Source organism: Eriocheir sinensis, chromosome 64 (assembly GCF_024679095.1).
Source record: "Eriocheir sinensis breed Jianghai 21 chromosome 64, ASM2467909v1, whole genome shotgun sequence".
In the NCBI taxonomy this organism is placed as follows: Eukaryota; Metazoa; Arthropoda; class Malacostraca; order Decapoda; family Varunidae; genus Eriocheir; species Eriocheir sinensis.
The window spans coordinates 615,001-631,817 of NC_066572.1; the positions used below are offsets into that span (position 1 = coordinate 615,001).

Below are 16,817 nucleotides of genomic sequence, written 5' to 3' on the forward strand. Positions count from 1 at the left end.
GCGGTATTTGAATTGTCTTAAGTTTCTGTATAGTCTAGTTAGGCCTACCATTGTTATTTAGCCTGGGAGCGGTATTTGAATTATATGTAGCTTCTGTATAGTCTAGTTAGGCCTACCATTGTTATTAGTCTGGTAGCGGTATTTGAATTATCTTAAGCTTCTGTATAGTCTAGTTAGGCCTACCATTGTTATTTAGCCTGGGAGCGGTATTTGAATGATCTTAAGCTTCTGTATAGTCTAGTTAGGCCTACCATTGTTATGTAGTCTGTGAGCGGTATTTGAATGAACTTAAGCTTCTGTATAGTCTAGTTAGGCCTACCATTGTTATTTAGCCTGGGAGCGGTATTTGAATGATCTTAAGCTTCTGTATAGTCTAGTTAGGCCTACCATTGTTATTTAGTCTGTGAGCGGTATTTGAATTATCTTAAGCTTCTGTATAGTCTAGTTAGGCCTACCATTGTTATTTAGCCTGGGAGCGGTATTTGAATGATCTTAAGCTTCTGTATAGTCTAGTTAGGCCTACCATTGTTATTTAGTCTGTGAGCGGTATTTGAATTATCTTAAGCTTCTGTATAGTCTAGTTAGGCCTACCATTGTTATTTAGTCTGTGAGCGGTATTTGAATTATCTTAAGCTTCTGTATAGTCTAGTTAGGCCTACCTTGAGCTCAATCTTCAAAACGGTCGACGCAGTCCCAGAAATCTTGCGCCATGCTTAGCCACCTCCGCCACGTCACGTCTAGGCGGGAAAATGTTCGTGGCAGGAGACGTGGGATTAAAAAAGCTTCGTTAGTCACCTCAGCTGTTCTCGACGTCACTGAGATGCGGGAGAAATCTCGTGAGCCTCAGGGCCCTTTCACACGTAGACACATAGCATCGCTGCCGCTGGTAAATACTGGAGGTGACTGGATTTTTTTTCACACGCAGACACTAACTCTACTCTATTTAGGAGCAGTAGGTAGCGGGCTTTTTTTTTCATTATTGTTTACTTTTTTTTTTACGCCCTTGCAATGTTTCGTCTGCTGTAAAAAAATAAAAATTGTTGCAGACTGATTTGAGTGGTTGATCTCGTCGGCGGTGGCGGACACAAAACGTATCGCTGCAGACTGATTTGAGTGGTTGGTTTCGTCGGCGGTGGCGGACAAAAAGAGTATCGCTGCAGACTGATTTGAGTGGTTGGTTTCGTCGGCGGTGGCGGACACAAAGAGTATCGCTGCAGACTGATTTGAGTGGTTGGTTTTGCCGGCGGTGGCGGACACAAAACGCATCGCTGCAGACTGATTTGAGTGGTTGGTTTCGTCGGCGGTGGCGGACACAAAACGTATCGCTGCAGACTGATTTGAGTGGTTGGTTTCGTCGGCGGTGGCGGACACAAAACGTATCGCTGCAGACTGATTTGAGTGGTTGGTTTCGTCGGCGGTGGCGGACACAAAGAGTATCGCTGTTCGTCACGATACACGGCATTCAATGGGAGCCTTCACACAGAGCTGCAGCCGCGACACTGTTTTAGCAGAGAGTGAGTGGCTCGATTGCACCGCTGTTGAGAAGCGCTGGTAATTCGACACTCCCCCCAGCACACTGTAGAGAGATAAGCAGCGCCTCTCAGCAGCGCTTCTAAAATTGAGTCGCTCGTGAGTATCGCTGCTGAGAGGGTCTGCTAAGTGTCCCCGTTGGAAGGCGGCATAATTTTAGCATCGCCGCTGAGAAGTCCTGCTCAGCGTCCCCGTGTGCAAGAGGCCTTAGAGTAGTGACCTAAAATGCTGTGTTAATTATCTCAAATAATTTTCTTGTGGTATCTAAGCGGGAGAATTTTCGTGGCAAGCAATACAGTAGTTATCTCAGCTCCCCTTCACGTTACTTATATGCGGGAGAAATCTCGTGACCCTTAGAAATTTGACCTAAAAAACAATAATGATAATCTCAAATCTAATTCCTGTGATATCTAAGCGGGAGAATTTTCGTAGCAAGCAATATAGTCACCGAAGAAGTATATATTGCATTACTTAACTTAATTTCTCTAACTTTTCAGCGGTAAAATTCTACGTGAGAGTTATGCCGTCATTGAAAAGTTCCCTGTCAACCTATTATTTCCATCTGTCTATATTTATATCACTACTATATATCAATTTTTACTACTTCTTCAGCATTTAAGTAAGTGTGTGTGTGTGTGTGTGTGTGTGTGTGTGTGTGTGTGTGTGTAAGAAGATTTCTAGCCGCAAGGAAACACCGTTAACGAAATCCGAGGTGTGATACGTTGCGTTTCAATGAGTGTGTATCAGAACCCAAGATTCCTAGCCGAGTCAAACTGCGGTGAGGAAAGCTGACCTGTGACACGTATAGCATTTCAGTGAGTGTGTATCAGGACCCAAGATTCCTAGCCGAGTCAAACTGCGGTGAGGAAAGCTGACCTGTGACACGTATAGCATTTCAATGAGTGTGTATCAGGACCCAAGATTCCTAGCCGAGTCAAGCTGCGGTGAGGAAAGCTGCACACAAGAAAAATGGTTTAAAAAAATATGGAATAGCGCTCGGCGAAAGATTAGAAAACTTGCTACGCCATGAAGTAGGCTCGTCGGCAGCGCTGTGGCGGGTAGTGTTAAGGGGTAGTGGTGATAGTGATTTCAGAACCCAAGATTTTTACCCGAGGGAAAGACACAGGAAGGAGGTCGGAGCAGTGATACGTGGCATTTCAGAGAGTGTGCTTGGAGTCACGAGAAGTCTACCGCTGGGAAACGCCGTGTGGAGGAAATTCGGAGTTGTGTAAAGTGGAAATTTAGTGATGGTCTTTGCTCTTGAAGTTTCTGTTGAAGGGAAGTGAAGGGAGGAGGAAGGCTAGCAGTGTTTATGAAGGTAGAGAAGTTATATTTAAACCTGTATGACACGCGTACACACACACACACACACACACACACACACACACACACACACACACACACACACACACACACACACAGGACAAATATTTACATGATGGAGTACACATAGAAGATAAATAGTCTCTCTCTCTCTCTCACACACAGACACACACACACACACACACACACACACACACACACACACACACACACACACACACACACACACACACACACACACGGTATATATAGTGAGTTGTATATGTCTGTGTCTCACCACCACCACCACCACCCCTATTATTATTATTATTATTATTATTATTATTATTATTATTATTATTATTATTATTATTATTATTATTATTATTATTATTATTATTATTATTATTATTATTATTATGATTTTCTTTTGTCTCTCATTCTCTCTCTCTCTCTCTCTCTCTTCGTAGAATCTCACACTTGGCAACGATTCTGTGTACGTGAGAGAGAGAGAGAGAGAGAGAGAGAGAGAGAGAGAGAGAGAGAGAGAGAGAGAGAGAGTGATGACCGTTTTCTCCCTTAATCTTTCTTTATTTCATGTTAGTAGGAAATTCCTCATCACTCTCTCTCTCTCTCTCTCTCTCTCTCTCTCTCTCTCTCTCTCTCTCTCGGGAAGAGAGAGAGAGAGAGAGAGAGAGAGAGAGAGAGAGAGAGAGAGAGAGCGCTCATATGACGCACCAATTCGTTCCTTGTACCTTCAAATTCTCACTAAGATCTTAGATAATGTCGCGTCTTTTTTCCCGTATCTTACTCGTATATTTCCCGTGTCTGGGTTTCCTAAGCTAACACTGACATTCAACAAAGTCACCCAATATACACGGCTTGACTTTCCTCCACGGCGTTTCCCCGTGCTAAAATTCCCGTGACTGCAAGCATACTCACGGCAATGCTGCGGTACACACCTCTGACCTCCTTCCCGTGTCTTTCTCGCGGTAGAATTCCCGTGATTGCAAGCACACTCACTGAAATGCCCCGTACACAGCTCCGACCTTTTTCCCGTGTCTTTCCGCGGCTAGAAATCGTGGGAGCTGGTAACCCCATCTCTGAAATGCCCCGTACACAGCCCCGACGTCCTTCCCGTGTCTTTCCCGCGGTAGAATTCCCGTGACTGCAAGCACGCTCAGTGAAATACTACGTTACACAGCCCCGACCTCCTTCACTACTCTTTTACAGGGGTAGTGATTAGCAGGGTTCATTTTTTTCCATTTATTGAGCCGCTAAAGTCATCAGTCATCAGTTATCAGGAAGGTCATCACTCAGTCATCGTCATCGTAATCATTCATCAGTTAGTCATCAGGAAAGTCATCAGTCATCAGTTAGTCATCAGGAAAGCCATCAGTCATCAGTTAGTCATCAGGAAAGCCATCAGTCATCAGTTAGTCATCAGGAAAGCCATCAGTCATCAGTTATTCATCAGGAAAGTCATCAGTCATCAGTTAGTCATCAGGAAAGCCATCAGTCATCAGTTAGTCATCAGGAAAGCCATCAGTCATCAGTTAGTCATCAGGAAAGCCATCAGTCATCAGTTAGTCATCAGGAAAGCCATCAGTCATCAGTTATTCATCAGGAAAGTCATCAGTCATCAGTTAGTCATCAGGAAAGCCATCAGTCATCAGTTAGTCATCAGGAAAGCCATCAGTCATCAGTTAGTCATCAGGAAAGCCATCAGTCATCAGGAAAGCCATCAGTCATCAGTTAGTCATCAGGAAAGCCATCAGTCATCAGTTAGTCATCAGGAAAGCCATCAGTCATCAGTTAGTCATCAGGAAAGCCATCAGTCATCAGTTAGTCATCAGGAAAGCCATCAGTCATCAGTTAGTCATCAGGAAAGTCATCAGTCATCAGTTAGTCATCAGGAAAGCCATCAGTCATCAGTTAGTCATCAGGAAAGCCATCAGTCATCAGTTAGTCATCAAGAAAGCCATCAGTCATCAGTTAGTCATCAGGAAAGTCATCAGTCATCAGTTAGTCATCAGGAAAGCCATCAGTCATCAGGAAAGCCATCAGTCATCAGTTAGTCATCAGGAAAGCCATCAGTCATCAGTTAGTCATCAGGAAAGCCATCAGTCATCAGTTAGTCATCAGGAAAGCCATCAGTCATCAGTTAGTCATCAGGAAAGCCATCAGTCATCAGTTAGTCATCAGGAAAGCCATCAGTCATCAGTTAGTCATCAGGAAAGCCATCAGTCATCAGTTAGTCATCAGGAAAGCCATCAGTCATCAGTTAGTCATCAAGAAAGCCATCAGTCATCAGTTAGTCATCAGGAAAGTCATCAGTCATCAGTTAGTCATCAGGAAAGCCATCAGTCATCAGGAAAGCCATCAGTCATCAGTTAGTCATCAGGAAAGCCATCAGTCATCAGTTAGTCATCAGGAAAGCCATCAGTCATCAGTTAGTCATCAGGAAAGCCATCAGTCATCAGGAAAGCCATCAGTCATCAGTTAGTCATCAGGAAAGCCATCAGTCATCAGTTAGTCATCAGGAAAGCCATCAGTCATCAGTTAGTCATCAGGAAAGCCATCAGTCATCAGTTAGTCATCAGGAAAGCCATCAGTCATCAGTTAGTCATCAGGAAAGCCATCAGTCATCAGTTAGTCATCAGGAAAGCCATCAGTCATCAGGAAAGCCATCAGTCATCAGTTAGTCATCAGGAAAGCCATCAGTCATCAGTTAGTCATCAGGAAAGCCATCAGTCATCAGTTAGTCATCAGGAAAGCCATCAGTCATCAGTTAGTCATCAGGAAAGCCATCAGTCATCAGTTAGTCATCAGGAAAGCCATCAGTCATCAGTTAGTCATCAAGAAAGTCATCAGTCATCAGTTAGTCATCAGGAAAGCCATCAGTCATCAGTTAGTCATCAGGAAAGCCATCAGTCATCAGGAAAGCCATCAGTCATCAGTTAGTCATCAGGAAAGCCATCAGTCATCAGTTAGTCATCAGGAAAGCCATCAGTCATCAGTTAGTCATCAGGAAAGCCATCAGTCATCAGGAAAGCCATCAGTCATCAGTTATTCATCAGGAAAGCCATCAGTCATCAGTTAGTCATCAGGAAAGCCATCAGTCATCAGTTAGTCATCAGGAAAGCCATCAGTCATCAGTTATTCAGCATTTATTCAGTCATTCAGTCATCAGTCAATTTTCACCAGGGCAGTCATCATAGTCATCAGGAAAGTCATCAGTTATTCATCAGTTATTCAGTCATTCAGTCATCAGTCATCCTGGATAGTCATCAATACTCTTTTATAGGGGCAGTGGTAAGAAGGATTAATTTTTTCCATTTATTGAGCTGCTTAAGTCATCAGTCATCAGTTATCAGGAAGGTCATCAGGAGAGTCATCAATCAGCATCTTCATCAGTCATCAGCCGGTCATCAGGAAAATCATTAGGAAAGTCATTAGGAAAGTCATCGGTCATCAGGAAAGTCATTAGGAAAGTCATCGGTCATCATTGTCTTCAGGCAGGAGAGTCATCAGTCAGCATCTCAATCATCAGTCATCAGCTGGTCATCAGGAAAATCATTAGGAAAGTCATCGGTCATCAGGAAAGTCATTAGGAAAGTCATCGGTCATCATTGTCTTCAGGCAGGAGAGTCATCAGTCAGCATCTCAATCATCAGTCATCAGCTGGTCATCAGGAAAATCATTAGGAAAGTCATCGGTCATCAGGAAATTCATCAGTCATCATAATTAGGAAAGGCATTATCGAGGTCATCATCAGGGAATTTATTATCCGGAAAGTCATCATTTAGGGCTGCCATCAATTAGGACAGTCATCATTTTAGCTTATCTCCACTAGGGCAGGTGTTCTTAGTCATCACTCGGTCATCACAGTCCCTAGCTGAGCTCCACCAGGCCTGCCAGCGCGCCAGTCATCCCCGCGTTGTAGTCGCAAGCCACCTCGTTGTGGATATAGTCATCGCGCCTGTCCTCGTAGTCACCGTTCTGCGAGGGTCCGCCCACCAGCGCCCCGTACAGGGTGTGAGGGTTGGGTCCAGCATTGTTGAGTCCGCCCGAGCAATCCGTGGGGGGGAAGGGGCAGGAGCTGGGAGGGAGGGAGGGAGAGAGTCGAAATTAGCATAGTCCAGTTTAGGTCCATCAGAAAAGTCACGTGGAGAATTGCGGAGGTCTATAACGCGGCATATATGGGGTGTAGAGTCTCGGTCAGGGGTGGGCAGGAGATGGGAGGGAGAGAGAGAGTCAGGATTAGTATAGTTCAGATTAGGCCAAGCAGAAATGTCACGTGGAGAAATGTGGATGTCTATAACGCGGCATATTTGGGGGTGTAGAGTCTCGGTCAGGGCATGGATACCCTCCCACATAGAATTCACGTGGAGAATGGGGTAGGTCTATGCATATTTGGGGGGGTGCAGTGTGGGGTTGGTCTATGCATATTTGGGGGGGTGCAGTGTGGGGTTGGTCTATGCATATTTGGGGGGGTGCAGTGTGGGGTTGGTCTATGCATATTTGGGGGGTGCAATGTCCCGATCAGGGCCTAGATACCCTCCCGCAGAGAACTCACTTGGAGACAGGGGTAGGTCTGTGCATATCTGGAAGGAGCAATGTCTCGATCAGAGCCTGGATACCCTCCCGCATGGAACTCACATGGAGGAAGGATGAGGTCTGTACCGTACCTTTTCATCGGCTACATCACACGTCCGGCACCCATCCAGCAGGGAAGTCAAATGGAGATAGTCCCTGATCCATGGTATACCATTTTACCACCTACATCACGCGCCTGAGACCCTCCCGCAGAGATCTCGCGAGGGGAAAAGCCGGGATCCATAGCGTAGCCCGACTCACCTCCCGCAGAGATCTCGCGTGAAGGCGCCCCGACCTACCCGTATAGACCCAGCCCCTCCTTACCTGGACCTGTGGTGGGGCCTGACCGGTGGGTTCTCGCCATAGCCCACCACAAAGGAGCGCTGGTGCCTGGAGTTAGCGCCTAGGAGCTGGTCAATTTGTCCCTGAGCCCATGCGCGGTTTGTGGATGCGTCCAGTCCATTCTTAGCGGCCTGGAGGAGGAGGAAGAAGAGGAGGAGGAGGAGGAGGAGGAGGAGGAGGAGGAGGAGGAGGAGGAGGAGGAGGAGGAGGAGGAAAGAAAGCAAGGGAATAAGGAAAGGGGAGAAAAGTGGGAGAAGGAAACAGAAAGAATTAAGAAGAGAAGAAAGGAAGGAAAAGAAGAAAAAGAAAAGAAAAATATTATCATTATTATGAGAGAGTGGAGATGCTGGTTAACTCTTGCATAAGGGATTTGGACAGTATAGGGATGAAAGAGTGGAGATGCTGGTTAACTCTTGCATAAGGGATTTGGACAGTATAGGGATGAAAGAGTGGAGATGCTGGTTAACTCTTGCATAAGGGATTTGGACAGTATAGGGATGAAAGAGTGAAGATGCTGGTTAACTCTTGCATAAGGGATTTGGACAGTATAGGGATGAAAGAGTGGAGATGCTGGTTAACTCTTGCATAAGGGATTTGGACAGTATAGGGATGAAAGAGTGGAGATGCTGGTTAACTCTTGCATAAGGGATTTGGACAGTATAGGGATGAAAGAGTGGAGATGCTGGTTAACTCTTGCATAAGGGATTTGGACAGTATAGGGATGAAAGAGTGAAGATGCTGGTTAACTCTTGCATAAGGGATTTGGACAGTATAGGGATGAAAGAGTGGAGATGCTGGTTAACTCTTGCATAAGGGAGTTGGACAGTACAGGGATGAAAGAGTGGAGATGCTGGTTAACTCTTGCATAAGGGATTTGGACAGTGCAGGGATGAAAGAGTGGAGATGCTGGTTAACTCTTGCATAAGGGATTTGGACAGTATAGGGATGAAAGAGTGAAGATGCTGGTTAACTCTTGCATAAGGGATTTGGACAGTAGAGGGATGAAAGAGTGGAGATGCTGGTTAACTCTTGCATAAGGGAGTTGGACAGTATAGGGATGAAAGAGAATCATTATTAACAATATCATTATCATCACTATATCACTACAGACACACTCACGCACTCTCCCTCCTCCTCCTCTTCCTCTCTCCCCTTCTCACTCACCCACAAGGAGAGGAAGGCCACGTTAGCTGCATGCCTATTCGCGCCCCATGTATCCAGGTGAACCAGACCCTCAGGTGTGTACGTGGCACCATTCTTAACCCAGTCCAGGTAGGTCGTCAGGGGGTCCAGATATTGTTGGTCACCGGTAAGGAGGTAGAAGAGAGCCTGGTGGGGGGTAGAAGGGATGAGAGAGTGAAGATGCTGGTTAACTCTTGCATAAGGGATTGGGACAGTATAGGGATGAGAGAGTGGAGATGCTGGTTAACTCTTGCATAAGGGATTGGGACAGTATAGGGATGAAAGAGTGGATATGCTGGTTAACTCTTGCATAAGGGATTGGGACAGTATAGGGATGAGAGAGTGGATGTTCTGGTTAACTCTTGCATAAAGGATTAGGACAGTATAGGGATGAGAGAGTGGAGATGCTGGTTAACTCTTGCATAAGGGATTGGGACAGTACAGGGATGAATGAGTGAAGATATCTGTCTACCACTACGAGGCCTACCACTATTTCTACATCCCACCCCCTCCCACTACCACTGCCACTACTACAACTACTACTGCCACTACTACTACTACTACTACGACTACTACTACTACTACTTACAAAGACGCCGGCATGTTTGTCATCCCACGCGAACTGCACAACCTCGGCGGACCCCAAACTGAATTCTGCCCAGTGACCTTCAGCCTTTGTCAGATAGCTATCATCACCAGTCGCCCGCGCCAACCAGAGGGCGGCCCAAGCGAGCTCATCCCCGTAGCCACTCCAGGAACTGTGGTGGTGGTGAAGGTGGTGTTAGTGGTGGTGGTGGTGGTGGTGGAGGGGTGAAAGAGTGATGCTACTGGTTAACTCTAGCATAAGGCTTTGGGACAGCACAGGGATGAGAGTGTGGAGATGCTGGTAAAGTCTTGCATAAGTTATGAAAGAGTGAAGATCCAGGTTAACTCTTGCATAAGGCTTTGGGACAGCACAGGGATGAAAGAGTGGAGATGCTGGTTAACTCTTGCATAAGGGATTTGGACAGCACAGGGATGAAAGAGTGAAGATACTGGATAACTCTTGCATAAGGGATTTGGACAGCACAGGGATGAAAGAGTGGAGATACTGGTTAACTCTTGCATAAGGGATTGGGACAGCACAGGGATGAAAGAGTGAAGATACTGGTTAACTCTGGCATAAGGGATTTGGACAGCACAGGGATGAAAGAGTGAAGATACTGGTTAACTCTTGCATAAGGATTTGGGACAGCACAGGGATGAAAGAGTGAAGATACTGATTAACTCTTGTTTAAGGGTTTGGGACAGCACAGGGATGAAAGAGTGAAGATACTGGTTAGCTCTTGCATAAAGGGATTTGAACAGCACAGGGATGAAAGAGTGAAGATACTGGTTAACTCTTGCTTAAGGGTTTGGGACAGCACAGGGATGAAAGAGTGAAGATACTGGTTAGCTCTTGCATAAAGGGATTTGGACAGCATAAGGATGAAAGAGTGAAGATACTGGTTAACTCTTGCTTAAGGGTTTGGGACAGCACAGGGATGAAAGAGTGAAGATACTGGTTAACTCTTGCATAAGGGATTTGGACACAGGGATGAAAGAGTGAAGATACTGGTTAACTCTTGCTTAAGGGTTTGGGACAGCACAGGGATGAAAGAGTGAAGATACTGGTTAACTCTTGCATAAGGGATTTGGACAGCACAGGGATGAAAGAGTGAAGATACTGGTTAACTCTTGCTTAAGGGTTTGGGACAGCACAGGGATGAAAGAGTGAAGATACTGGTTAACTCTTGCATAAGGGATTTGGACAGCGTGATGATGAAAGTGTGAAGATGCTGGTTAACTCTTGCATAAGGGATTTGGACAGCACAGGGATGAAAGAGTGAAGATACTGGTTAACTCTTGCATAAGGGATTTGGACAGCACAGGGATGAAAGAGTGAAGATACTGGTTAACTCTTGCATAAGGGATTTGGACAGCACAGGGATGAAAGAGTGAAGATACTGGTTAACTCTTGCTTAAGGGTTTGGGACAGCACAGGGATGAAAGAGTGAAGATACTGGTTAACTCTTGCATAAGGGATTTGGACAGCACAGGGATGAAAGAGTGAAGATACTGGTTAACTCTTGCATAAGGGATTTGGACAGCACAGGGATGAAAGAGTGAAGATACTGGTTAACTCTTGCATAAGGGAATTGGAGAGCACAGGGATGAAAGATTTGAGATACCGATTAACTCTTGCAAAGGGGAATGGGACAGCACAGGGATGAAAGAATGAAGATACCAACTAACTCTCGCACAAGGGATTTGGACAGCACAGGGATGAAAGAATGAAGATACCAACTAACTCTCGCACAAGGGATTTGGACAGCACAGGGATGAAAGAATGAAGATACCAACTAACTCTCGCACAAGGGATTTGGACAGCACAGGGAAGAGCAGTCAGCATGTAAACACTCACTGGTAGAAGGCGTCAGCATCTGTGATAGAGTTATGGTACAGCTCCCGGACAGAATCAGCGAATTCGTAGAGCTCTGCAGCATGTTGGAGAAGCTCTGAGGAGTATGCTGCATCCGAGTCCTGAGAGAGAGAGAGATTTACATAGATTTCCATAGATACACAGATCACACAGAGACTACGCGGTCAGTCATTAACCGCTTGTCTGGGGTATGAGAGAGAGAGAGAGAGAGAGAGAGAGAGAGAGAGAGAGAGAGAGAGAGAGAGAGAGAGGAGAGAGAGAGAGAGAGAGAGAGAGAGAGAGAGAGAGAGAGAGAGAGAGAGAGATAGCTTACAGCGAAGGCGATGGAGGCAGCGGCAAGGGCGGCGGCTGTCTCTCCGGCCAGGTCAGACCCTGTAAAGATAGAGGTATTAAAGATAGCTCTCTCTCTCTCTCTCTCTCTCTCTCTCTCTCTCTCTCTCTCTCTCTCTCTCTCTCTCATGTATACTTTCTCTCTAACTTAACTTAAACATCCTTTTTCTTCTTCTTCTTCCTCCTCCTCCTCCTCCTTCTCCTCTCTCTTCCCTTCCTTCCTTTTCATTTTTACATTTTCATTCATCATTTTCACCTCCTCCTCCTCCTCCTCCTCCTCCTCCTCCTCCTCTTACCTCCAGCAGATGAGTCAATCTTGTAGGAAGGCCTTTCCATTGTCATGTCCTCAGGCCTTCCCCAATAGGCGTGGTCAATAGAGCCTGACCCGACCTGTAAATTTGACCATAAGAAAGTAAGGAAGGAGGTCAGAGAAGGGAGGGAGAGAGGGAGAGAAAGGGAGGGGGAGGAAGGGGGGGAGGCCTATAATGACTGTTTGGGGTTTTGTTAGGTTATGTTAGGTTAAGTTTAGGGTATCTTCAAACACATGATAGCCAGCACCTTATGGCATAAATCAACACAGAATGACCTCACTTTGTTGTATGGAAAGTCTCATTAGTAAGGAACCATAGATGAGTTTTCTGAGTCAAGACCTATAGTGACTGTTTGGGGTTTTGTTAGGTTATGTTAGGTTAAGTTTAGGGTATCTTCAAACACATGATAGCCAGCACCTTATGGCATAAATCAACACAGAATGACCTCACTTTGTTGTATGGAAAGTCTCATTAGTAAGGAAACATAGATGAGTTTTCTGAGTCAAGACCTGTAGTGACTGTTTGGGGTTTTGTTAGGTTATGTTAGGTTAAGTTTAGGGTATCTTCAAACACATGATAGCCAGGACCTTATGGCATAAATCAACAAAGAATGACCTCACTTTGTTGTATGGAAAGTCTCATCAGTAAGGAACCATAGATGAGTTTTCTGAGTCAAGACCTATAGTGACTGTTTGGGGTTTTGTTAGGTTATATTAGATTAAGTTTAGAGTATCTTCAAACACATGATAGCCAGCACCTTATGGCATAAATCAACACAGAATGACCTCACTTTGTTGTATGGAAAGTCTCATTAGTAAGGAACCATAGATGAATTTTCTGAGTCAAGACCTATAGTGACTGTTTGGGGTTTTGTTAGGTTATGTTAGGTTAAGTTTAGGGTATCTTCAAACACATGATAGCCAGCACCTTATGGCATAAATCAACACAGAATGACCTCACTTTGTTGTATGGAAAGTCTCATTAGTAAGGAACCATGGATGAGTTTTCTGAGTCAAGACCCATAGTGACTGTTTGGGGTTTTGTTAGGTTATGTTAGGTTAAGTTTAGGGTATCTTCAAACGCATGATAGCCAGCACCTTATGGTATAAATCAACACAGAATGACCTCACTTTGTTGTATGGAAAGTCTCATTAGTAAGGAACCATGGATGAGTTTTCTGAGTCAAGACCTGTAGTGACTGTTTGGGGTTTTGTTAGGTTATGTTAGGTTAAGTTTAGGGTACTACCACTACTACTACTACTACTACTACTACTGCTGCTACTTGCCTGCCCGTAGAACTCCTCGGTAGCCGTGTGAGCCTTGATGAAGTAGTCGGTTGCCCACTTAACAGCCGCGAGTCCGAAGTCAGTCTGGCCTATGGAAATTATTATTATTATTATTATTATTATTATTATTATTATTATTATTATTATCATTATTATTATTTTGTTTCTCTTTTCTTCTTTTTCTTGTTCTTCCTCTTCCTCCTCTCTTTCTTCTTCTCCTCCTCCTCCTCCTCCTCTTCCTAGTCTTTCTTTTCTTCTTATTTATATATCGAAATCTCCTATTCCTCCTCCTCTTCCTCTCTCTTAATTCCTATCTCTCTTTCTTCTTCTCTTCCTTTCTCTTCCTCTTCCTCTTCCTCCTTCTCTTATTGATAACTTTTTCTTCTTCTTATTTATATATCGAAATCTCCTCCTCCTCCTCCTCCTCCTCCTCCCCCTGGTCCTTACCCACGGCTTCATGCCCCTCCTTGAAGTCCACGAGGCCCCAGGCGAGCATGGTGGTGGTGAAGGCCATTGGGAACCCGAACTTCACGTGGTCACCGGCTGAGGAGAGAACATCGGATTAGCTGAGTCTGCCATTTGAAATTCTTCTAGAAAATGTAGGACAGCCGAAAACGTAAATACTTGAGTTTGTCTTTAATATTCCTCTAGAAAATGAAGATGTTTGAGGGGGGACTGTGATAATTTCCAGAGCTTAGGGTGCTGGCGGGACCTATATATAAATAATGTTAGTAGTTGGAAAATGTAGTTAAGTTATAGGCTTTTATCACTATCCCCTTCCCCTGCTCACCGTCGTAGTACCCCCCGGTGAGGTCGTGGCCCACATCGGAGCCGTCCTCCAGGGCAGAGTCGCCGCGCCAGGTGACGCGGTTGTCGGCGGGCAGCGGGCCGGAGCGCTGGGCCTCGTAGAACACGTAAGACATGCACAGGACCTGACCGTAGTCGTAGGGCGTTGTGCCTGTCTCCGCGCAGGGGTTGTCCATCGGGGCGGGGGTGGTGAAGTCATCATCTGGGGGGAGGGGGGAAGGAGGAGGAGGAGGAGGAAGAGGGAAAGGGAGTTGAGAGACATAAGGAAGAGGAAGAGGAGGAGGAGGAGGAGGAGAAGATTTTGATATATAAGAAGAAAATGAATTTGTATTAGGAAGAAGAGGAGGAGGAGGAGGAGGAGAAGGAGGAGGAGATAGGGAAGAAGGAAGAAAAGGAGGAGGAGGAGGAAGGAGAGGAGGAAAGGAAGAGGGAGGAGTGGAAGAAAGGAAGGAAATGAGGAAGAAAAAGAAAAACAGGATTATTATTATTATTATTATTATTATTATTATTATTATTATTATTATTATTATTATTATTATTATTATTATTATTATTATTATTTGTATATCTCATCTCTCCTCCTCCTCCTCCTCCTCCTCTCCTTCCCTTCCCTTCCCTTCCCTTCCCTTTCCTCTCCTTTCCTTCCCTTCCCTTCCCTTCCCTTCCCTTCCCTTTCCTCTCCTTTCCTTCCCTTCCCTTCTCTTCCCTTCCCTTTCCTTCCCTTCCCATCCCTTCCCATCCCATCCCATCCCTCCCCTTCCCTTCCCTTCCCTCTCTTCCTTCCTTACTTAAAAATCCATCTTGCCTTCCTTTCCTTCTCTCCCTCAACCTCCCTTCCTCCTCCACCTCCACCTCCTCCACCTCCACCCATACTCACTGCAGATCTCCACCCCATTCACGATCTCCCCAACCACCAGCGGGGCGTTGTTGGAGAAATGAACTTGGAAATCAAAGGTGATGGTTTCCCCCGCGCTGACATGGGTGTTAACGTCCGTGAGGAGGTAGGTGAAGTTGTCAATGCGTTCAGACTGGCCGGCGTAGTACTGTAGAGTGGAGTAGTAGTAGTAGTAGTAGTAGTAGTAGTAGTAGTAGTAGTAGTAGTGTTGATATATATACAATAACACACACACACACACACACACACACACACACTTATACTAGTTGAAATAAGATAGATAGATAGATAGAGAGAGAGAGAGAGAGAGAGAGAGAGAGAGAGAGAGAGAGAGAGAGAGAGAGAGAGAGAATTATCAAAGAAAGAAAAAAACAATATGAATTACTTAAAACACACACACACACACTCTCTCTCTCTCTCTCTCTCTCTCGCTCTCCTCCTCCTCCTCCTCCTCCTTCTCCCCATACTCACATCAACCCCATCAACGTTAGCATGGAACCTCATCTGCATATTGAGACCATCGATATCTACGGGCGCCGCGTCGGAAAACGTTGCCTGATAATTACCCTGCCACATGTTACCCAGTTCCACGTTGTCACACTGCCCCCTCGCTCCTCCTGTAGTGGTAGTAGTAATAGTAGTAGTAGTGGTAGTAGTAGTAGTAGTAGTAGGAGGAGGAGGAGGAGGAGGAGGAGGAGGAGGAGGAGTAGAGATTGTTTTTATATATTAGTGAAATTAGTGAAAAAATACTTGATTATTGGGAAAGAATTTGATTAGAGAGAGAGAGAGAGAGAGAGAGAGAGAGAGAGAGAGAGAGAGAGAGGAAATAACGTAAAGAAATAGAGGAAAAGAATAAGAATAGAGAGAGAGAGAGAGAGAGAGAGAGAGAGAGAGAGAGAGAGAGAGAGAGAGAGAGAGAGAGAGAGAGAAAATAACAAAAAAATAAGAAAAATAAAAACGAATTACCAGAAAGAAAAAGAGAAAAAAAATGTAAGTAAAGCAGAAAAGAGAAAAAATAAAGAAAAACAAGAATAATATTGAAAAAAAGCAAAAAATAATTCACATATTAAATCTTAGGCCTCAAAAAATTGCTTCAAAATTAATAGAAATAAATATCAGGTTCAAATTTCCTCATAAGGTCCATTAGTATATATATTTCAATGGTCTTATAAGTCTTAATAATAATAATAATAAATAATAATAATAACAATAATAACTTACTAGCAAAGAGGAGGAAGAGGGAGAAATATACAAGCGACTTCATTCTTTCCTTCTTTCCTTCTTTCCTGGACGACTGCCAACGATCCACTGGCAGCCTCCTTTCCATGCCGCCCCCTTATATACCCTGCCAACCACCCCCGGCCCGTGACGTCATCAGGTGCCAAGGTCCATGCTTGTTATTGTTGTTATTGTTATTTTCATTGTTTTTGGAGATAATTTGATAAACCGAAACAAACAAAACCGTGTAATTAGAACAGGTGTGTGAGTGCTTGTACCTAGTGACACTCTCTCTCTCTCTCTCTCTCTCTCTCTCTCTCTCTCTCTCTCTCTCTCTCTCTCTCTCTCTCTCTCTCTCTCTCTCTCTCAGGTGTTAGATTCTCAAGGGGACGAACAGTTCAAGGAGAAAGAGGAGAAGAACGAGGAGGAGGAGGAGGAGACGGAGGAGGACGAGGAGGAGGAGGAGGAGGAGGAGGAGGAGGTGGTGCGGTGCCCTGACCTCAGCGACTTGGGTCAGGAGAAGCACCTTGGGGCAGCATGGGCAGGGTGGGGGC

The 16,817-nt window shown here is 45.0% G+C and overlaps 1 protein-coding gene and 2 long non-coding RNA genes across 3 annotated transcripts; 1 reads left to right on the forward strand and 2 right to left on the reverse strand.

Annotated features, from left to right (window-relative positions):
• The first annotated feature begins 3,941 nt into the window (after positions 1-3,941).
• LOC126987123 (uncharacterized) lies at positions 3,942-6,497 on the forward strand. Its single transcript, XR_007740277.1, has 2 exons — positions 3,942-4,140; positions 6,214-6,497. It is a non-coding gene; the product is annotated as an uncharacterized LOC126987123 (long non-coding RNA).
• Positions 6,498-6,600: 103 nt separating this feature from the next.
• On the reverse strand, positions 6,601-16,415 carry LOC126987122 (endoglucanase E-4-like). The gene is made up of 13 exons (XM_050843842.1): positions 16,267-16,415; positions 15,517-15,662; positions 15,028-15,193; positions 14,134-14,352; positions 13,791-13,886; positions 13,344-13,432; positions 12,043-12,136; positions 11,730-11,788; positions 11,399-11,517; positions 9,545-9,713; positions 8,938-9,102; positions 7,756-7,904; positions 6,601-6,934 (listed from the first exon to the last, which is right to left on the reverse strand). Exons 1-13 carry the CDS (start codon positions 16,370-16,372, stop codon positions 6,727-6,729), a joined length of 1,785 nt encoding a protein of 594 aa, XP_050699799.1. The 5' UTR covers positions 16,373-16,415; the 3' UTR covers positions 6,601-6,726.
• On the reverse strand, positions 12,347-13,313 carry LOC126987124 (uncharacterized). Its single transcript, XR_007740278.1, has 3 exons — positions 13,183-13,313; positions 12,815-13,012; positions 12,347-12,474 (listed from the first exon to the last, which is right to left on the reverse strand). It is a non-coding gene; the product is annotated as an uncharacterized LOC126987124 (long non-coding RNA).
• Positions 16,416-16,817: the final 402 nt, after the last annotated feature.